Here is a 22,989-nt window from a genome sequence, read left to right as displayed (position 1 = left end):
AAAGCACGCTATATGAAGGATCTCTAAACTTTTAGAGAGTTACACACTTTAAACTTTTTGCAGGACTCCTGCTTATGACCGGGATCCAAACATCACCCAACCGGTGGTGGTTTACATGGAATTGATGCGACCGTCTGATAACGCGCGTAGCGAGTGGAAAGAGTTTCGCTACGTGCCGAATAACGAGTTTAAACCGGGAGTGAAACGGCCGAGACCCTCGAATTACGGCAGCTCGTCTTCCTGTTATAGTAGCGGCAGGTGAGCACGATAGTTTCAGTTTTTTTTTTAAGAGAAAATGCGCTTTTAACCTAAACAACTAGTTTACATTTTCTGTACGTACATAATACGCCATAATAGACGGAGAGGCAAAGCCAAAAAAAGTCTCTGAATTTATTAAGCCTGGTTTTTTCTCAGGTGATTGTAATCATAATTTACAATAAAATGCTACGGTCAGTCAAGCGAATATTAGAACAGGTGCCTCAGGTGCGCGGTCAAACATGTCGTGATCACCGACATAATAAAATCGATTTCTTAAGGCTGAAACTTTATGAACTTTTGTTTTTTTTTATATGTAAATCAAAATTATGATAGTCAGTCAACGTCCTATAGGGACACAGGTGGTCAGTCAGCTGTGATGTGCGTAACGAGATTTATAAGGGTGCAATTCGTGTATTAAGCTTGAAAATTTTTTAGCCACTACTACTGACTATATTATTAATAAATAAAATGGTCAGTCAACCATTCCATAGAACAACGCCCGTCAGTCAGTGAATAAGAAATTTTTTTTTTCGCTCTCTGTAGATTTTACACGCGGCAACTCGTCTTTTATTTATAATTTACTTAGAATGAAATAACATGATCATACGACATTTATTTTATTAAGGCACCGTGTCGCAGTTGTTTTTAATAATCCCTAAAATAAAATTCATTCGAATTTTAACCAATAAGATTTTAAATTTTTCCACATGATCGAGCAACTAAAAAACTGTACAAAACAACCAAAAATTGAATTTTTGCCTCTTAGGGCCTTTCTCTCGTCCCGCGTCACATAAAGGGTGATTCAAATTGAGTTTCCACATTACAATTTTTTTTTTTTGAAACGCTACTGAATTTGTCAACGGCAACGTGACATTTCTAACGTCAAAATATAAACAAAACAGTCATGGAGCAATATACGACCGAACAACGTGTTAAAATTATCCAAGCCTATTATGAAAACGGCCGATCAAGGAAAAATACATTTCGTGCTTTACGTGAATTTTTTGGCGCACAAAATCGGCCTTGTGAGAAGACAATTTGGAATTTGGTACGAAAATTCGAGCAAACTGGATCCGTCGCTAACATCAAAACTCCTAGGCATGCTCGTAGAGGTCGGTCGGAACACAATATTGCTATTGTTGCCGAAAGTGTGAACGAAAATCCAAGAACATCGATTCGTCATCGATCGCAGCAACTGGACCTTACATATTCCACTACACAGCGGATTTTAACAAAAGATTTGCAGTTACACCCATACCGAGTCCAAATAACGCAGGAATTGAAGCCTAGGGACCATCAACAGCGCCGTGTATTTGCCGAATGGATAAGAGAACAAGGGGCAAATTTTCCAATGAAAATAATCTTTAGCTATGAGGCACATTTCCATCTTGGGGGCTTCGTAAATACTCACAATTGCCGTATTTGGGGATTAGAAAATCCAAGACAGATTGTTGAAGTGAAATGCATCCTCAAAAGGTGACTGTTTGGTGTGCCTTTTGGTCCGGAGGCGTAATTGGTCCATTTTTCTTCGAGGATCATGCGGAGAACGCTGTTACGGTTAATGGTGTTCGCTATCGGAACATCATAACAGAATTTTTCTCGGAACAGTTGGAAGATATGGACATCGAAGATCTCTGGTTTCAACAGGACGGTGCCACCTGTCACACATCAGGAGAAACGATCCAAGTACTGCGCGGCAAGTTTCCAGGTCGCGTTATTTCACGTAACGGTGATATCAATTGGCCGCCGCGATCCTGTGATTTAACTCCCTTAGATTATTTTCTATGGGGGTATTTTAAGAGCAAAGTCTACAAGAATAACCCGAACACCATTGCGGAGCTGAAACAAGAGATTAGACGCGAAATTACCAACATAGGTCCTGATTTGTGCCACAGAGTAGTCGAAAATTTCTCCAAACGGATTACGTCATGCCACATGAGTCATTTACATGATGTCATCTTTCATACATAATTGTAATTAACTACCTTCAAGGGGAAAATAAATATTTTTCTATAATTTTCAATTTCATCTTTTTTTTTTAATATTTTTAATGTGGAAGCTCAATTTGAATCACCCTTTATAATATAATGTAGAACGAGCGAGAGATTTTTTTTTTCCCCCACCACGAAAGATCGTTTATTTCGGAATTTAATAAAAACAAAATCTAACGTCTGTTCCGCGAAGAGCGTCAGTTTAGATTCGTCCGTGTAGTAAAGTGTTTCAAAATGAGCGAAATTTGTTTATTCTGTTTGAAAAAAGCAACAGCCGTTGACATTGTTCACGGAAGAGACATTAAATAAGTGCAAAGCGATTCTAAAAATTCGTAAGCAACATAGTTTAAGTTATGAAGGTGTAAATTTGCCGTTAACTCCAGGGCGAATTGACTGCTACCATTTGACTTGCTATAGGAAGTTTACAGTTTTACAGTTTTAGATGGCAAAATACATAAAAATATCAATGAAAATTTAACCTGCGAAGCACACGAAGAGGCTGATACTAAAATAATTTTTCATGTTTGTAAAATCGTACAAGACGTAAACGTTTTAATTAGGTGTTCGGATACAGACATTCTCGTTATTATGCTAGGAAGCATGGAAAATTTGTCAAGTTCGTCGACAATTTGGATAGAAGCTGGGACTGGAAATCATCAAAGGATGATCAATGTCAGTAAAATGCACGAAAAATTAGGAAATTCTGTTTGCAATGCTCTTCCGGGACTACACGCTTTGACTGGATGTGATTTCAACCCGGCATTTTACAAGAAAGGCAAAAAAAAGCCTCTGCAATTATTGATGCAAAGTGAAGATTTTCAAAAAACATTCGCTGACCTTGGACTTGTAATTTTTTTAGATTCAGAGTCTGATACATCCGAACTCGACGTATCAGATCACGACAGTGATGAGTTTGAAGATTCCGATGAGCAATTATTCGATGATAATAATTATTAAATTATTCCATTTTTGTATAGTTCATGAAATAAAGAAATATGTTATTTGAAAATGTGCCATGTTAAAATAAATAATCGCGCTGAATTTTAATAATATAAATAAAAAAACGAGTTGCCGCATGAAAACGTCTATAGAGAGCGAAAACATTTAATTTCTTACCCACTGACTGACGGACTGATTCTATGGAATGGTTGACTGACCGTTTTATTTATTAAAAATATGGTCAGTAGTAATTGCTAAAAAAAATTCAAGCTTAATAAACCAATTGAACTCTTATAAACCTCGCTACGTACATCACAGCTGACTGACCAGCTGTGTCCCTATAGGACGTTGACTGACTATTATAATTTTGACGTACATATAAAAAAACAAAAGTTCATAAAGTTTCAGCCTTAAGAAATCGATTTTATTATGTCGGTGATCACGACATGTTTGACCGCGCACCTGAGGCACATGTTCTAACATCCGCTTGACTGACCAGAGCATTTTATTGAAAATTATGATTACAATCACCTGACAAAAAACCAGGCTTAATAAATTCAGAGACTTTTTTTGGCTCCGCCTTTTGGACTATAAGATTACATTTTCTAAGCAAAGAGACCCTATCACTTTTCTTTACGAAATAAACAATGGAGCAATTGGTGTCAAAACAGAGTTAAGAATTTCTGACTTAAGTAATCCCACCTTCTGTGACGTGCAACGCTTTTTATTTTGTATGAAGTTTATTTAAAACGTACTGTGTTGTTTGGGAAAACTGTTCAATTACCTTAAAAACAAATTAAATTTCAGTCTAAAGAGCAACGAATTGCCGACCACGGTACGCACCGTCGCTCAAACCACCGCAGAAACTTCGAATAGTTTCTTTTCGCCGTCAGTGGCGAACAGTTGGAACCAGGTGGAGCTGATCACGAACGAGCAGTTGCATTTGGCGATGCAGGACGTCGACTCGGACGAGTTCAAGATGGTTTACGAGCTGCTGCAGACCGAATTACCGCCGACGATCGATTTGGGGAGTAACGCGACCGACGGTTACCAGGGAATCACGCAGCAGTTTGAAAAGATGCGCGTTGCTAAAGACGCCAAGAAAATACCGAAATTAAGCGGGGGAGCTACTGGGTAAGTGTAAATTAAATGACTACATGCAAAATTTATTTATCTACACAGAACCGCAATGTCTAGGGATATTTTGAATAAATTTGTATATATATTTTTTAATATGATCTTTTTTTTTAAATTTATTTGCAAGTTTAAGAGTAGTTTATAAGGTAATAAAAAAACCCAAAAAATTTTAAATAATTTATATTTTTTCTAAAAAAATGCAAAAAAATTAAAGTTGTTGAGAAACTAGGTTTTACAAAAATTTAATTCTTAATTTTAAATTAACAAAAAATAAACAAAAACAATATTCAATAACTTGTATGACCTCCACGACTGTTCACAACTGCTTGACATCGTCTGGGCATGCTTAGAATTAAATGATCAATATCATCTTGGGGTATCTCATTCCAGGCTTCTTGAAGTGTCAGAAACAAAGTTCTTCTATTGTCTCTTGGTCTTTCCATACGAAGAACTCTTCTTTGAAGCATATCCCACATGTGTTCAATGGGGTTTAGGTCCGGGGATTGAGGTGGCCATGGTAAGACATCGATATTATTCATTTCTAGAAACTCTCTAGCAACCCTTGAAGTGTGTGGTCTGGCATTGTCGTGCATGTAAACAAAGGTTTGACCAATTGCTGCTGCATACGGAATAACAACAGGTGCCAGTATCTGATCCACGTATAATCTGCCAGTTAAAAAGTTTTCTAATAAAATGAGGTCTGTTCTTCCTCCAATACTAATGCCTCCCCAAACCATGATGGTTCCGCCACGAAAAGAATGCACTTCCTGGACATTGCACAGGCGGTTTGCGTTTCCAGGCTCTCTCCACATGCGAACTCTTCTTGAGTCGGGGTAAATTCCAAACCGAGACTCATCAGTGAACAGCACATTTGCCCAACTTTCATTTTGCCACAACAAATGTTCTTCCGCCCACAAAAGTCGTACTCCTCGATTACCCCAGGACAACGGTTGCACCCTTAAAGGCCGACGACTACGTAGGTTGTTTTCATGCAAACGTCGGCGTACAGTATCGGCTGAAACCTCAACGTTATGCACTTGCTGTAGCATGATTTGCAATTCTGGTGCTGTTACAGTGGGGCGTCTTCGAGCATTTAAGTGTAAAAAGCGGTCCTGTAGAGGGGTTGTAATACGTAAGCGACCTCTATGCCTTTCCGCCACATCGCCTTCTTCTCGATACCGTGCATATAAGCGTGAAATTACGCTTTGAGTAGTGCCCATGTTCACTGCAACCTGTGCTTGCGTCATACCACCATCTAAAAGGCCCACCGCTCGTATCATTTCTTCTCTCGTTAAATGTCTGCGCTGCATGGTTAGCAAGAACTATACTGAGCTCTATGAACAAACTTTTTTCCAAAAAAACGCAAACACTTTTTTTTGGTAAAAGAATTCAAGACAATAAATAACGATATGTGTATTTGTTTATTTATTTGAGATAAATAAATTAAGTAGAAAAATGTACAGTGTGGTTTAAGCAGTCTAAAATAAGGATAAAGTCTAGATATTTTTATATTTATAGCAAGTAAATAAAATTTTAACAAATTAAAAAAAAAATTAAGAAAATTCTAAATTATCCCTAGACATTGCGGTTGTGTGTATTTCAATATACGACAAAGCCAGTTTTACAAAAACAATAATAGATAATATAATAATACAAATATAAAGATCCTTTAAAATGTCAAAGCATCAAAATAAAGCCGTCTGACTTTAAGATTAGGGATATTAAATTGGACCCTGATAGCATTACAGTTGATGTAATAATTACGAAAAATATTACTTTAGCTCTATAAGCAAGGGATCTTAAGAATCTTCTCTGTAGTCTGTACAGTCTCAAGGGGTTTAATATGAGAATCATAAGGGGACCAAATTACAGACGCAGACTCAAGCAAGGAACGTACCAAAGAGTAATAAAGTAATTTGAAACAGTAGGGTGAAAGTTGTACACTATTTCTAGTGACAAAACCAAGACAAATGTGTGGCTAAAAAGTTAGCTTGGTATCGAAAAGAACACCCACATCTTTAACTATATCAACTGACTTGAGTTCGTTATTGTTAATTGTGTATTGATAATTAATAATTTTATTCGAGCGACACACACACTTCTTTACATTCAGTTCCAGACTATTGCTATTACACCACTCAAATCTCTTATGAACAAGTTAAAAAAGATCGGTCCAATATGCGAACGCCTGAAGATACTTCAATACCATTAGAAATATAATTATTTATCCTGACCAACTGTATGTGTGTCACAGTCAAAAAACTGTGACAAAATTCGATCAGAGTTTTACCAAGGCACATAGCCCCAAACTTCCTAACCAGATGTTCATGACCAATCGTATCAGAGGCCTTTGAGAAGTCTGTATACACCCTATCGACCTGTACAGGCCTTTCAAAAGCACCAATCAAATCATACTGGTAAGTCAACAGGTTAGTCACCGTAGATCTACCCTGAGAAAAACCATGCTGATGATTACTAAGCAGTCGCCTACAGAATGAATATACACACCTCTATAGTTACAAATATCAGTTCTATCGGCATTTTTATGAATTGGTGTTGAAAAGCTTATCTTCCAGTAATCAGGTAATTTGCCTGATGTCAAGCAAAGATTGAAAAGGTGATGCAGAGGCTTACTCAGAGTGCACACACAGTTTTTAAGGAAAACAGATGGGATATCAGCCAAAAGAATTTTTGTAAGGAAGTCGTTAAAGTTCATCAAATGTGTCCAACAAAGAAAAAGAGATGCGATTTAAATCCAGACTGTAATCAAACTTATAGTCGGGAGCCTTGCTGATAGATTTTCTGGATGGACTTTTAAAATACCTAGCAAATAAATTTACAATATTTTGACTATTACCAGTAACCTCGGCTTCCATATGCATGCTATTGGGGTATGAATCAGACCTACGCAATTTATTGAAGGACCATGAAAAATTTCAGTATTTAATCTTTCAATATATGACCTAAAACATTCATCACAAAGAGTTTTGCATTTATTCCCCAAATTTATAAAATTTACAAAAAATTAAAATTTAGAGATAAGTTACTTTCCTGATCAATGGAAAACTTCAATGGGAAAACCTTTGCCTAAAATGTCTACTCCTACAACTCTTAATGACATTCGCATTATAAGTATTTTGCCTGCCGTTTCGAAAATTTTTGAAAGAATTCTTTATAATCAGATATATAACTATTGCTTATCTAATGAAATAATACCAAATTCACAATGTGGGTTTAGGAAACATTTTAACACTTCGGTAGCACTTTGTAATGTAACTGATGACTTATTTAGAGCTTGTGATAAAAACATGCATACCGTTTTAGTGCTGTTGGATTATTCTAAGGCGATTGACACCATTAACCATAATTTGTTGTGCGCTAAGCTTAAGTATTACGGTTTTAATAATAACTCCTATTTGCTCTAATAGATATCAAACGATTTTTTCCGATAACAGAAAGTCTGAACAAGTAAGTATTAGTTGTGGAGTACCGCAGGGTTCTATTTTGGGTCCTTTGCTTTTTATAATGTATACCTCAGATGTTTTAAAATCGCTTAAATATTGTAAGCTTCAGGCATTTGCTGATGATACGCAAATTTATTATTGTTTTGATTACAGCGACTATAAAGAGGCCGAATCACTCATAAATGAAGACCTGCAAGCACTAGGCTTAAACTCAAAAAATCACAATTTAAAATTAAATCCTAATAAGTCCCAGCTTATGATATTTGGTAACAAAAATCAAAAAGAGTTTTTAAAATCTAATATAAATATTAATTTCGATAATACAAGATTGGAATTTGTAAACAACGGTAAAAACTTGGGGGTTATTTTGGATGAACAATTAAGATTTAAGGAACACCTTAAAAAAATTTTTCAAAGAACTTTTATGTCCCTGAAAACATTGTATAATAACCGCCATATGTTAAATGTAAAGTTAAGAAAACAATTATGTGAATCCCTTGTACTGTCTCATTTTAATTATGCTGACGTAGTTTATGGGTTTTGTCTAGATTTGGAAAGTCGGGTAAGAATTCAAAGGGTCCAAAATGCTTGCGTTCGATTTGTTTATGGACTCCGAAAATTTGACCATGTATCTTATTTATATAGAGATATTAGATGGCTTAAAATGGATATGCGCAGGATATTACATTTTGCAGTGTTTTTATTGAAAATAATTAATGACACATCTTCCCCTGTCTCCCTTAAAGAAAGACTAATTTTTCGGGACACTGTTCATGGTTTAAATATAAGGTTTTCTAAAAGAATTACGGTTCCACTTCATCATAGTGCCATGTTTCAGAGGTCATATTCTTATAATGCGGCAAATATTTTTAATAAAGTACCAACAAACCTAATTAATTTATCAATTCAATCTTTTAAAATAAAATTCAAGGAACATCTATTTAATTTGCAAACCAATGGAGATTTTTTTTAGTGGCTTTTGTTATTTGTGCAATTTTTCTGGCAAATTGAATGTTTGTTATGCAAGTTTCTTCTAGTTTCTTCTAATTGTAATATTTAATTAATAATTTATTGTAATTTACTAATTAATTTGCCTAAGATAATTTTTTTTTTAACTACCTAATTTATTTACTGATGGTAAAGTATAGCTTCTGGTTCAGTAGAGTAGCTCTTTAAAGCTAGACTGCGCCAGTGGTTTATGCTACTTTTTTTTTAATAATATTTTTTTTTTCAGCTTTTTAATAATGTTTTTTTTCTCAGCCATGTTTATGTAATTTTAAAAATAAAAGGCATATTTATTTATTTATTTATTTATTTATTCTCTTGAAATGTTAAAATAAAAGAATTGTTTTTTTTTTAATCGGAATCGGAACTTCTATCTCATGCTTGATAATTTTTAATATGATTAAATACATGGAATTCATATTTTAATAATTAGAATAAAGATAATGTCTAATTTAGTCAACTTCTTAATTAGAGATACTGTTTTGGAAAATTACCTTTTTTTTGTCTTTAACACAATCTGAACTTATTATTGATAAGATTAACTTTAAAAATGTATGAAATAACTCAATATTAAAATATTTTTTTTTAAAGGACCATAATTTTCATTTTATACCTGTTTCAACTTTCCACCACAGTTCAAAACCCATTTTTCACAAACGTCTTTCCTTTTTACAAGAAGCCTAAACATTCTAACTTGTGATTGCGTCCTAAAATACCGCAACTAACTTATTGACAACTAACTTATCGCCTACTGGGCCTGAATTTTTATAAAATAATTGTACTATTGCCCAAAAATGTCGCAAACACTAAATTCCCAAGACCATTTCAGTAAACACCTGGCAAAATTCCTGAAGGAACAAGAAATGGAAAACTTCAACGAGACCATCATCAAAATGGAAGTGCTGTACGAGGACCTAAAGAAAGCGGAAAGGACTTACACCGAACTGCGGTCTTTTATTAAAACAAAAGACGCGGACAAACGGGTGGCGAACGTGTTGGAACATCATTTCGCCAACAACGACCCGAACATCCGGAAAAACAAGTGAGTAAATACTATTATACTGTCGAAAAAAAAAACAATCGAATTTCTTTAGTGCCCTCCACGTGTTCATCAGCCTTAACGGTAAAGAGGAGGTCACGTTTTTCCTGAAGATGTTCGTTTTGGCGAAACGGTGCGACCTGGCGAACGTGGTGAACGCGGACCAGCTGACGCCCCTACAAATCGCCGTTTTATGCCGGAACGAGGAGTTTATCAGTTATTTGATCCACTGTAACGTCGACATGGGCAAACAGGATCCGAACGGACGGACGGCCCTACATTTGGCCGTTAAGGCGAAGGTTTCGCCGAAGATTTTCGAGTTGTTACTCGCCGGGGAGAATGGCAGGAAATGCGTGGACGTTGAGGATTACGGTAAGGGTTTTTAATTGAAGAATTTTAATAGAAATTCACCTTTTTTACAATCATAAGTATGTGTATTGTGTTTTCAGTCGAAGTCGTTTTTTACTGCTTTTAGACAAAGTGAACGTAATTGCAAAATATTGAATTAAAAGTTTATTACTAAAGGGATTTGAATGAAATTTCATAGAAATGCTAAGAAAAGTCCCAGTATTCATTCAAGACCAAAATCAAGTGAATTGTAGTGTTAGAACGCGAGTTATAGGCCAGTGAACCCAAAACATTTTTTTTAGTTCTACCGTACTGGGACGTCACTCACAAAATATTGAATTAAAAGTTTATTACTAAAGGGATTTGAATGAAATTTCATAGAAATGTTAAAAAATGTCCCAGAATTCATTTAAGACCAAAATCAAGTAAATCGTAGTATTAGAACGCGAGTTATAGGCCAGTGAACCTAAAACATTTTGTCTAATTCAACTGTACTGGGACGTCACTCACAAAATATTGAATTAAAAGTTTATTACTAAAGGGATTTGAATGAAATTTCATAGAAATGTTAAGAAAAGTCCCAGTATTCATTCAAGACCAAAATCGACTGAATTGGTTCATTAAAATGCGAATTATAGTCCAGTGAACCCAAAACAATTTTTCTAGTTCTACTCTCCTGGGACGTCACTCACAAAATATTGAATTAAAATTTTATTACTAAAGGGATTTGAATGAAATTTTATAGAAATATTAAGAAACATCCCAGTATTCATTCAAGACCAAAATCAACTGAATTGGTCCATTAAAACATGAGTTATAGTCCAGTGAACCCAAAACAATTTGTCTAATTCTACTGTACTGGGATGTCACTCACAAAATATTGAATTAAAAGTTTATTACTAAAGGGATTTGAATGAAATTTCATAGAAATGTTAAGAAAAGTCCCAGTATTCATTCAAGACCAAAATCAAGTGAATTGGTTCATTAAAATGCGAGTTATAGTCCAGTGAACCCAAAACAATTTGTCTAATTCTACTGTACTGGGAGGTCACTCACAAAATATGGAATTAAAAGTTTATTACTAAAGGGATTTGAATGAAATTTCATAGAAATGTTAAGAAAAGTCCCAGTATTCATTCAAGACCAAAACCAAGTGAATTGGTTCATTAAAATGCGAGTTATAGTCCAGTGAACCCAAAACAATTTGTCTAATTCTACTGTACTGGGAGGTCACTCACAAAATATGGAATTAAAAGTTTATTACTGAAGGGATTTGAATGAAATTTCATAGAAATGTTAAGAAAAGTCCCAGTATTCATTCAAGACCAAAATCAAGTGAATTGTAGTGTTAGAACGCGAGTTATAGGCCAGTGAACCTAAAACATTTTTTCTAGTTCTATTGTACTGAGACGTCACTTACAAAATATTGAATAAAAAATTTATTACTAAATGAATTTGAATGAAATTTTATAGAAATGTTAAGAAAAGTCCCAGTATTCATTCAAGATCAAAATCAAGTGAATTGTAGTATTAAAACGCGAGTTATAGGCCAGTGAACCTAAAACATTTTTTCTAGTTCTATTGTACTGGGACGTCACTCACAAAATATTGAATTAAAAGTTTATTACTTAAGGGATTTGAATGAAATTTCATAGAAATGTTAAGAGAAGTCCCAGTATTCATTCAAGACCAAAATCAACTGAATTGGTTCATTAAAATGTAAATTATAGTCCAGTGAACCCAAAACAATTCTTATAATACTACTGTACTGGGACGTCATTCACAAAATATTGAATTAAAAGTTTATTACTTAAGGGATTTGAATGAAATTTCATAGAAATGTTAAAAAAAGTCCCAGAATTCATTTAAGACCAAAATCAAGGGAATTGGTTCATTAAAATGCGAATTATAGTCCAGTGAACCCAAAACAATTCTTATAATTCTACTGTACTGGGACGTCACTCACAAAATATTGAATTAAAAGTTTATTACTAAAGGGATTTGAATGAAATTTCATAGAAATGTTAAAAAATGTCCCAGAATTCATTTAAGACCAAAATCAAGTAAATCGTAGTATTAGAACGCGAGTTATAGGCCAGTGAACCTAAAACATTTTGTCTAATTCAACTGTACTGGGACGTCACTCACAAAATATTGAATTAAAAGTTTATTACTAAAGGGATTTGAATGAAATTTCATAGAAATGTTAAGAAAAGTCCCAGTATTCATTCAAGACCAAAACCAAGTGAATTGGTTCATTAAAATGCGAGTTATAGTCCAGTGAACCCAAAACAATTTGTCTAATTCTACTGTACTGGGAGGTCACTCACAAAATATGGAATTAAAAGTTTATTACTAAAGGGATTTGAATGAAATTTCATAGAAATGTTAAGAAAAGTCCCAGTATTCATTCAAGACCAAAATCAAATGAATTGGTTCATTAAAATGCGAATTATAGTCCAGTGAATCCAAAACAATTTTTCTAATTCTACTGTACTGGGACGTCACTCACAAAATATTGAATTAAAAGTTTATTACTAAAGGGATTTGAATGAAATTTCATAGAAATGTTAAGAGAAGTCCCAGTATTCATTCAAGACCAAAATCACGTGAATTGGTTGATTAAAACGCGAGTTATAAATCAGTGAACCTAAAACAATTTTTCTAGTTCTACTATACTGGGATGCAAACTACAAAAACTGGAATAAAAATTGAATTATCAATGTAATTTGAATGAAAATTCATAGAAATGGTAAAGAAAATTTCAATATTAATTTAAAACCAAAATTAAATAAATTAGTTTAGTAAAATACAAGTTATAGACCAGCGAAGCCAAAACAGTTTTTCTAGTTTTGTTATATTGGGACATCACCTACAAAAACCTGAATAAAAAATTTATTATTAAAGGGATTTGAATGAAATTTTATAGAAGTGTTAAAAAAAGACCCAGAATTAATTTAAAACCAAAATCGAGTAAATTGAAGCATTAAAACCTGAGTTATAGATCAGTAAATCAAAAACAATTTGTCTAGTTCTGCTTTACTGGGGGGACATTATCTATAAAAACTTATATATAATAAAAAATTTACTATTAATGTAATTTGAATAAAATTTCATATCATCAATTGTTTATTGTTCTAAAAACAACAGACGGCCTCACTCCCCTAAACTACGCCCTAGAAACGGCCAACATGGTCGCCGTGAAGTTCATGTGCCACTACGGTGCGAACGTGAACAAGAAACATCAGAAAAACGGATTCACCCCGTTAAGGATCGCCATAGAAAACCAAATTGCACCCGCGGTCCAAGTGATCCTGAACCACTCCGGGTTCAGGATGGATTTGCAGAACGATTTCCAGAACGTTTCGCCCTTCCATGCGGCCACCATGAAAGACGATAACGACGAAATCATCGATCTTTTAACCAAATATATGGTAAAGCAACGAATCTGCTTTTTTATTCCCTCTTACATCATTTTAATCGTTATAATTCTAGAGTGACCACGGAATTCCATTGGAATTAAAAAAGGAAGAAGAGGACATCGACGAGGATTCCGACGACGAAATGGAAGAGATCGACTGTAAACCGGACTTGATCCCGATAGCGAAACCGGAAGAGGTTTATCGGGGCATAAAGAAATTAACGCCAAAGTGTTTGGACGAGGTGGCGCGTATTTTGGATGAAAACGAGAAGTATTTACCGTTGGCCGAACTGTTGGATCTCGGCCATTTGATTTGTGCCGGTTTGATTTCGCATAAGGGCGGCATCAGTAAGAATTTGTTGCAATACGCCATTGAGGTAAATTAACAAAACGTTTTTTGAGGTTTTTATTCAGTTTTTTTGTAAATTTATTATTTCTCAAAAACATTTTTCTATAACGTTGAATAAATATGTATTTAAAATATATGATGTGTTGCTTGGTAGTTCTTGAATCATGTCTCTACCTAGAAGAGTAAATGAATGATCCTTTTTTTTATAAATCCTTAACATGAAAATAGTAAAAAACACAATTTGCTATTTTTCAAAAACTATTGATTTAAAAAAAATATTTGTATATAAAAGTTGGAGAATCCTATGGCGTATATGGCAGTCTTTAAATCTGGAGGAATAATCCAAATTTTTGTTAATTTTTGAAAGTAGAATAATCCAGTGGCATACATAACAGTCTTTAAGTCTACCTCCCTTCCTAAAATAGCAAATGAGTTCTCCAAATTTTTGTAAAACGTTGAAAACATTACAAACTACCAGAACCCTTAAGAATTTATCATTGCTGAAACGTTATCGGCCTTCTCCTATATTTTTCTAATTTATTTCTTTTTTTGTAGAGGGATAACGTCAGTATATTCGTCATCAGGAATTTCCTGGAAAATCTGGACGAAACGGGAGCGGTGGCAATCATGGATCGCATGGCTCAAGAGATCTATTATCAGAACGCTTTGAACTGATTTTTTTGAAAATTCCCTATTGGTACAAATGTTTGTTAATTAGTGTATGTTATTCTTTAAGAAATCCGTATTGTGTCTTTTACGTTCGATTTATATCATAGGTTTATTTTTAATATATTTTATATTCTTAATTCTTGTAGTAGTTTATTTTTGGTCCCCACATTTCGTAATATTTAACAGATTTTTTATTTTATCTTCCTTTTTTTTACTTCAAGCCTTTTTTTTTTAAGCCAAAACTTCTGGTAGAATGTCCCGTTTTGCAGTGAAATATGAATCAGAACTACACAATTTTTAAGTAAAATCTGTATTGTGACGAATTCATAATGCGTTACTTATTTTGTTGGGTATTACGTCACCTATGGTAAAAACCGATTATGGTGCAAACATTATTTATAATAATGAACATTTAATAACTGAGAAAAAGTGATTTTATTAAAAATATCTTATTACAAAATAATTATCTTAACCCTCGCCGTACCGAATATGGGTCTTCGATGACCCGAAACTTAAAAATCCTGAAATATCTTTTGCTCACTGAAAAATAACGAACGAAAACACGATCTGTATTTCCAATTTATTGCTTTGTTGTTCAGTTTACTGTCGAACGTTACTATGAGAGGGTTTTGGGTATATGTATTTAGAATAAAAAGTTGTAGTTGTTTATTTTTATAATAAACGTAAAGCAAAATATAGAAACTTTTACTATCATCGCCATATTTTTTTAAATAAAAATTTTACAAAAAAAAAGGGTCAATTTTGACCCAGTTCTGGAATCCAAAAAAATATTATTATATTGGGACGGCTAGGGTTAAAGAATTTTTGGTAAATTGCTTGAGAGAGTTTGATCATACGCATATAAAAATGAATCAACCAATTTTTACGACAAATCTTATTTTACCGTTTATTCCAGGGTTTTCTGATAAGATCAAAAGAATTGCTAAAAAATTTAACACACTATTTTTAATTTAATCGTTTTAGGCATATTTTTCATGTTACCATTTATTGTTATCGAAGATTCTATAAAGATCTATTCTTGAAACAGTAATGATTGGTTGTTCTCGGTTAATTTATTTAATTGTTACTTAACTGATGGAACATATGTTTTAATTTTAGTTTTTTAAACTGGATAGGTTAAGAGATAAAGAGTAGCTTTTAGCTAATCTTCGTCTGTTCAGGCGAATACTGTAATTTGCTGGGTTTGTTAAATGAAGACGATTTATGATCATTAAATTTAAACAAAGGGCGGACGAGAGATTAAAAAAGATAAGTATATAAGAAACGTTGGTTCAAATTATGTATTTTTATTAAATAAGTAGATTTTCTCATAGTTGTCGATTTCAATACTCATCATAAAGTTAGGCACGAATGGTACGATATTGAAAAGATGAAACGAGCTTAAAGATGGATAGATTAAACTTGAGATCCTGAGTATATAAAAAAAATCTATTGTACCTCAAGTTTATTGAACCCACATTCAATTAAATATAACGAAAGGTATTGTTAGAAGATTTAAGTTTATATTTCTTTTAAATGCGTGAATAAGTCTATTTTCTTCTTCTTTTCAATTTGTATTTTGATTTTTACTATAAGTGACGTAATACCCAACAAAATAAGTAATTCACGCAATTTTTACTGGACCATTTATTGCATTCTAGGTTGCTTTTCTGCAATTATACCAATAAAATTTCAAATACCACAGTTACGTTTTTTATTTTTTTTTTTAATAAGAACTTTCTATACAAAATATTTAAAATACTATAGTACACAACAAAAAAAAAAACGAGTATTTTCAATTATTAATTGGAGAATTACACTTGACGGTTTAGTCTTAAAAAAGTAAAAGTCACTTAAGATAGAACGCAGCCGGTGCTTTCGTTGGGTAACAGGGACTCCTCTAGGTCCGCACCGACCGACCCCGCACTTCCCTTTTCGCCACCCTTCTTAACCTCACTTATTTCGTGGTTATTCGTTTGTTTAGCGTTCGGCGCTTGTTCCGGTTGACTCTGACTAGATTTGCGCGAACGCGGGTTTTGTACCGCTTTCGTCAATAACGTCGACTGGACCGCTTGCTGGTACTCGATGATTTGCTGATGTTGGATTTTCGTTTCGAGGATTCTTGTCAGGACGGAAATTTGATTCTGGATGGCCAACATGAAGGCCTTGTAACCCAAACTGGAAAAAAATAAATGGGTTTTATGGATTGTTTTTTTTATGAAATAGTATGTTTCTTAGGCCGATATTGGAACATCGTTACGGGTTACAGATTGCGTGAATATTGGTAAAAAACTAGTTTTCAAAAAGAAATTTTCCATTATAAAAGTTGGACAATTCAGTGGCGTACATGATCGGCTTTGAATCATGTCTCTATCTGGAATAGTAAATGAATTATTCAGAATTTTGCAAATTGTTGAAAACATAAAAATGGCAAAATATTAATAATTTGCTATTTCTCAAAAAAAAACTTGTTTAAGAGGTAAACGAGGCAGCGGTTTGCATAAAAGTCATAGTAAATTCAAAAGCATAGAAATTAATTGTCAAGATTTTGTAAATTGTAAAACGTGAAAATGACAAAAAAAATTGAAAAATTACTCTTTTTTAAAAACTATTGATTAAAAAAAAAAAAAAAAATTCTCGTATAAAAGTTGCACGATCCAAGTTCCTCTATCTAGAATAGTAAATGACTTTTAGGTTTTTTGTAAATTCCCGAAAAAAATTAAAATGAGCTGTTTTTCAAAAACTATTAATTCTTCAAAAAGTGTTATTCTTATATGAAAGTTGGACAATTCAGTGGCGTACATGACCGTCTTTGAATCATGTCTCTATCTGGAATAGCAAACGAATTAACGAAATTTTTATAAATGATCAGAAACATGAATGGCAGATTTATATTCGAAAAACCTTTTGAGAAAGTAACTTTTATTAATATTTTTTTCCGGTTAAATCAATTATGCACATCTTAATCTGTATGGACTTCAGTTTCTCCAATCATTCTAATGGCCTCTTTAAAGCCTTGACCAATATACAGAGTGATTGACGTATATAGAAAACGAAACGTAGCATTTTTCTAAATACTTGATAACCATGTTACCAGACAATGCTCTATCGGTTTTAAATATTTTCAACACTGCAGCGTTGTCGCTAATATAAAGGGTGTTTTTTTTAGAGGCGGAGAAGTTTAAATTGAAATTAAACACAAAATATTTTATTGATATGAACGAATTTGCTTTTATATTAAAGAATTTTTTTTTGGCATTAATATTTAAAAATTATTTCATGCTGGCGCGTACGTGGCGTAATCTAGAGGTCCAATTTTCACATACTCTTTCCAGTACTGCAGGCCGTATTTCGGCAATCACGCGTTGTATGTTGGCTTCCAAGTGCTCAAGTGTTTCGGGTTTATCAGCGTAGACATGCGACTTAACATAGCCCCAAAGAAAATAATCTAATGGCGTCAAGTAGCACGATCGAGCTGGCCAGTTTACAGGTCCATTCCTTGAAATTATTCGTTGCTCGAATGTCTCTTGCAGTAAATTAATTGTTTAGCGCGCTGTATGGCACGTGGCACTGTCCTGCTGACACCACATTTCTGCAACGGCTTCCAATACAGGCATAAAAAAGTTAGTTATCATGTTTTTGTATCGCTCACCGTTTACTGTAACGTTCTGAGCATCAGCATTTCTAAAGACATAAGGACCAATGATTCCACCGGCCCATAAAGCGCACCAAACGGTTAGTTTTTCTGGATGTAACGGTTTTTCGCCAATAGCTCGTGGATTCTCATCCCCCCAAATTCGGCAATTCTGCTTATTTACATAGCCATTTAACCAAAAGTGTGCTTCATCACTGAACAAAATTTTCATATGAAATCGTGGATCAACAGCAATCTTTCCTTCCGTCCATTCAGCTAATGTACGGCGCAAAAGATGATCCTTGGGTTTCAACTCCTGGACTTTTATATGCTCGCAATCCGAGATCTTTGCGTAAAATTTTCCATAAAGTGGATGGACTTAAGTTCACTTGTTAAGAACGACGACAAATTGACACATTTAAATCATTATCATCACTATGCTGCACAGCAGCTATCGTTTGTTGCGTGCCCACTGTCGGGCGTCTTACGCGATGCGTATTGTCGACTAGAGTAAAAGTATTGCGAAAACGATCAACAGTTTCTCGAATTAAAATCTCTCTGAAGGACGATTATGAGCACCATAAAACTCACGTAATGCCCGATGTGTGTCTCGAATAGAACCATGTCTTGCAAAATAAATTTGAACAATTTGGAAACGTTTCTGCGGCGTGAGTCTGTTCATGATGAATTGCCAAACCAAACTAATCTAAAAATAACCCAGAACTGTCAGGTCGGCTGTCATAAAAAACAGTGTTGCCAAATGAAAGTTCTCCGCCTCTAAAAAAAAACACCCTTTAGAAAAATGGCAACACCTTTGACTTTTAAATAGAACACCCCATACACTTTTAGATATTTTGATTCCCCACTTCATTTAATCGAGTCTCTTTTAATCATAATTATCTTTAGCGGTTTTCGAGAAAATAACAAATTTTGCGAGTATTTTGGTTAAAAAACAAAGGATTACTAATCGTTTATTTCTCAACCATTTAAGTTCCTAAAAAGCTCAAATAACTAAACATCACTATAAGGGATCAGTTTGATTAACTTTCCATAGCATGATTTAAACAGCTTAATACAGAGTCTTCGATAATTAAATTATTATATTTCATTTACTAAAATGGCAAAAAGTCCATTTTTTTAAATTCAACACCGTATATTTTATCTTATATTCAAATGTTGACAGATATAACACCTTTAATTTAATATAAGATATTCCTATATCTAAGTAGCCGCGTTTTAGAACTAAATACTTATTTTCATGAAATTTGATCATTTTAAACATTTCGAAAATGTCACGACGGTATAAAAAATGACAGTTTTTCAAAAAATATACAGGGTTTTGAAAAAAAAAAATTTTGGAGGGTCGATTTTTTTTTTCAAAATTTCACAAAAGGCTCATATCTCAAAAACCAGCAGAGATAAAATTCTGAAAATTTCTGCATATATTCCAAAGATAATATCTCTAGACACCTATTTCAACGTTTTGTAAAAAACTAATGGATTTTTGAAAAAAAAAATTATTTTTGAAAATATCTATACATAATTCTGGAATAATTTGACTTAACCCTTATTTCAGGGTTTTTCAAAAACTTAACAGGATTGCGAGAAGATAAATATTTTTGAAAAAATCGTTTTTTTTTGCAAAAATTGTACAAAATGGTCATATTTCAAAAACCGGTTCAAATAAAATTTTTAAAATTTCATATATATTCCTGGAACAATTTGACTAAATATCTATTTCAACGTTTTTCAAAAAATCGACAAGGGTTTGAGAAAAAACAATTTTTGGAAAAGTCGATTTCATTTTTCAAAAATTGCATAAAATGCCCATGAATCAGAAACCACTGAAAAAAAATTTTTAAATGTTCTTGAAATAATTTAACTGAACACCAATTTCAGGATCATTTCAAAAATTTCCTATAATAACACTTTTTTGTTACTTTTACCTATAACTAAAGTATTTTGTAGTATAAATAAGCTTTTTTTAACCATTGGCTGTATATTTAGATACAATATGATAAATTTTCTACAGGTTCCTTTTTTTTAATTAAGTTTATTATGAAACATAACGGTAATACTATAATTAAAAATGTCACTATTGTTTATTAAACCATTGTGACATTGTCATAGCTAACTAAGTAATTTACAAAATAAAAATGTTTAAAATAATCAAACTTCATGAAAGTAAATATTTAGTTCTAAAACGGGACTACTTAAGTATAGCAATATGTTATATTAAATTAAAATAGTCTTTTAAAGTGATGCTTAAAATTTGAATTTTTTAGGACCTTAAAGAGCTGAGATATAAACAATGAGTTATCTCTTGGTTTTTAACAAAAAAAACACGCAAAATTATTTTTTTCTCCCGAAAACCGCTAGAGATCTTCAAAATGAAGCAGAGAATCAAAATATCTAAAAATATATAGGGCGTTCCATTAAAAAAATCAAAGGTGTTTCAGTTTTTCTATATAAGCGGCAACGCTGCAATGCTGAAAATATTTTTATACCGATAAAACATTGTCTGTTACCATGGCTACCAAATTTTCAGAAAAACGCTACGTTACGTTTCCCATCATCTATGACAAAAGATCCTGTACATCAGTCAATTTTTTTGCGGCGTCCTTCTTTATGTGCTGTGTTTTTCTGTTTACTCTTTGACAAGTAAATAATTTCGTTAAATATGTTTATAGTAGGTCATTTCATAATCCTTTTTATTTGTTGTCCTGAAGATGGTCTAATAGACCGAAAGCGCTTAGCGGATTTTAAAAATTAGATTGACATAAAAAAACGTTGTCTTATTTCATTCTTATAATTGCCTCTCTAAAGCCTTGACGAATACCCTAGTTTGAAACATAATTGTTCATTAATCATTGAAACGAAAAATATTACCACTCGTTATTGGTCCAATAATTCAAGATGAGGAGGCCCTGCCTCAATCTAGACACGCTCTCGATCGACTGCTCGTGAGATTTCGCCGCGTTTACGGTACGCAGAACCGCCATCGCGTCCCTCAGTAGCACGGAAATCAGCAGGGACCACTCTAGACAACTCGCCTCCATAAACAATTGCAACAAATACCTACAAATTTATTATTAAACAATTAATAATACTTAATATTCAAATAATAATATACCTTAACTGTATCTCAGCCCTGTGAGAACCCTTACTATCAGAATTATTCAACTGTTCGAGAATTTGCGTGGAGGGCACCTCCCAGTTCTCCATAGTGACCACGCTGCCCTCCCCACTCACCAAATCCCTCTCGTCTCCGCCCCATACCGAACTCACGCCACTCACCAAAGAACCGTCCGCCATTACGGGCCGAGTGTGCGCCTGTAACGTGGTACTCGGTAACCCCGTGACGGAACCGAAAAACGGTTCAGTCTGCGTAGGATGACGATCGTCGTTCGGCGGGAGTTTTTCGTCCGGCAACTCCATCAATTCGTCGGCGGCGATTTGACTGGACTGTTCGGGGGTGATCGGATGGGCGGCGAGATGGTGGGGCGGGCCGCCCTGGAAACTCATGTAACCGCTGTCGCCCACGCGGCTTGAGGGCGGCAGCGGCCCCGGGGGGTTAAAGTTGAACACGTCGATTTTTAGGTTCTGCAGTTGGTCTTCGAAGTGGTTCGTGGGCGACTGGGGCTCTGCGAAATTTTAAAACGCTGTTAATGTTATAGGATTATAGCGTTGATTGAATATCCTTTATTATCAATCAACGATTATAGTCCATTTCTTAATTCGTAGGAGCACACGAAAGGGTCGATAGCCATAAAACGGTCGTAAACCATTGGCGTTCCACTTGTCAAGTACATTAAGACCTGCACTGGGATTCTAAAATCACGACTCGACACGATTACTCGATATGACTGATTCTAAATAAAATTTTCAATCGTGAGTGTCTTGCGGATTGCCTAGTTTTTAACGATTTGTGGACGACACGCTTGGATATATCGTATACACCAGACGATATACCTTCTTCCTTTTTTAATACGTGCATAATGTAGCAGCATCCTTTTTTAAACGTATTTGTTTCATTTATTGTTTACCAATAGTCATACCAGGCATTTTTAGTTATTATATATATTATCTATGATACCAGGTATTCATTAGTATATCAAGAAGCTTTCTTAAACACAACAACTAATAGATTTAATTTGACCCTATTTACCACAACCTTCTGTTAATAATAGAGGCAGAGGAAATAGAGTTACCATTGAATGGACAGTTTTAGTACATATATCAAGATTTTATGCCACATATTATTACCAAAGAAGCATTGGCCAAGATTTTAAATTTGAAATTAGCGAAACTATTATTGACAATCACCTTGCTGACCGATTCATTAATTTTTCAAATATAAGATAGATTAGAAAAATTATTAAATTAACATTTATAGAGAGATCCAATTTCCTTGGTGTTCTAGGTCCTATTGATTGCACACATGTTGCCATATTAAAACGTTTAAACATACCAAAAGTGGATGAACACAACAAGCTTTTGTGATTTTCCATGAATTCAATTATGATTTTCCAATGGATAGTGATGGTTTTAAACGACAATTTTTTATTTTAAAGAAATAATATAGGCATATATTTAAATAAAAAAACACGAAGGAGAAAAAAATTAACAAAATAAATGAAAACTCTGGTGTTTATCAATAGAAAAGACAATTGACGCTTCCATCTGTCAAATATTAGGGAAAATAACAAATATATCCCAAGAAACCTAAATCAAA

At 33.8% G+C, this 22,989-nt stretch overlaps 2 protein-coding genes across 4 annotated transcripts in view; one reads left to right on the top strand and one right to left on the bottom strand.

Moving 5' to 3' along the window:
- Positions 1 to 14,757, top strand: part of LOC126733861 (nuclear factor NF-kappa-B p105 subunit) — a 30,288-nt gene extending 15,531 nt beyond the window's left edge. For both annotated transcript variants that reach the window (XM_050437282.1, XM_050437280.1), the window contains exons 9-15: positions 64 to 258; positions 3,996 to 4,322; positions 9,624 to 9,836; positions 9,889 to 10,205; positions 13,332 to 13,615; positions 13,677 to 13,979; positions 14,507 to 14,757. In XM_050437282.1, the coding sequence (XP_050293239.1) occupies positions 64 to 258; positions 3,996 to 4,322; positions 9,624 to 9,836; positions 9,889 to 10,205; positions 13,332 to 13,615; positions 13,677 to 13,979; positions 14,507 to 14,626 (1,759 nt within the window). In that variant the 3' untranslated portion in view covers positions 14,627 to 14,757. The remainder of the gene's footprint in view (positions 1 to 63; positions 259 to 3,995; positions 4,323 to 9,623; positions 9,837 to 9,888; positions 10,206 to 13,331; positions 13,616 to 13,676; positions 13,980 to 14,506) is intronic.
- A 1,562-nt stretch (positions 14,758 to 16,319) lies between these two features.
- LOC126734713 (guanine nucleotide exchange factor subunit Rich) overlaps positions 16,320 to 22,989 on the bottom strand; it is a 64,875-nt gene continuing 58,205 nt past the window's right edge. For both annotated transcript variants that reach the window (XM_050438431.1, XM_050438432.1), the window contains 3 exons: positions 21,388 to 21,898; positions 21,144 to 21,332; positions 16,320 to 16,798 (listed from right to left, as the gene is read on the bottom strand). In XM_050438431.1, the coding sequence (XP_050294388.1) occupies positions 16,474 to 16,798; positions 21,144 to 21,332; positions 21,388 to 21,898 (1,025 nt within the window). In that variant the 3' untranslated portion in view covers positions 16,320 to 16,473. The remainder of the gene's footprint in view (positions 16,799 to 21,143; positions 21,333 to 21,387; positions 21,899 to 22,989) is intronic.

Source organism: Anthonomus grandis, chromosome 3 (genome assembly GCF_022605725.1).
Source record: "Anthonomus grandis grandis chromosome 3, icAntGran1.3, whole genome shotgun sequence".
In the NCBI taxonomy this organism is placed as follows: Eukaryota; Metazoa; Arthropoda; class Insecta; order Coleoptera; family Curculionidae; genus Anthonomus; species Anthonomus grandis.
The sequence above is the reverse complement of the archived record's forward strand: the minus strand, read 5'-3'. Positions and strand labels throughout refer to the sequence as shown.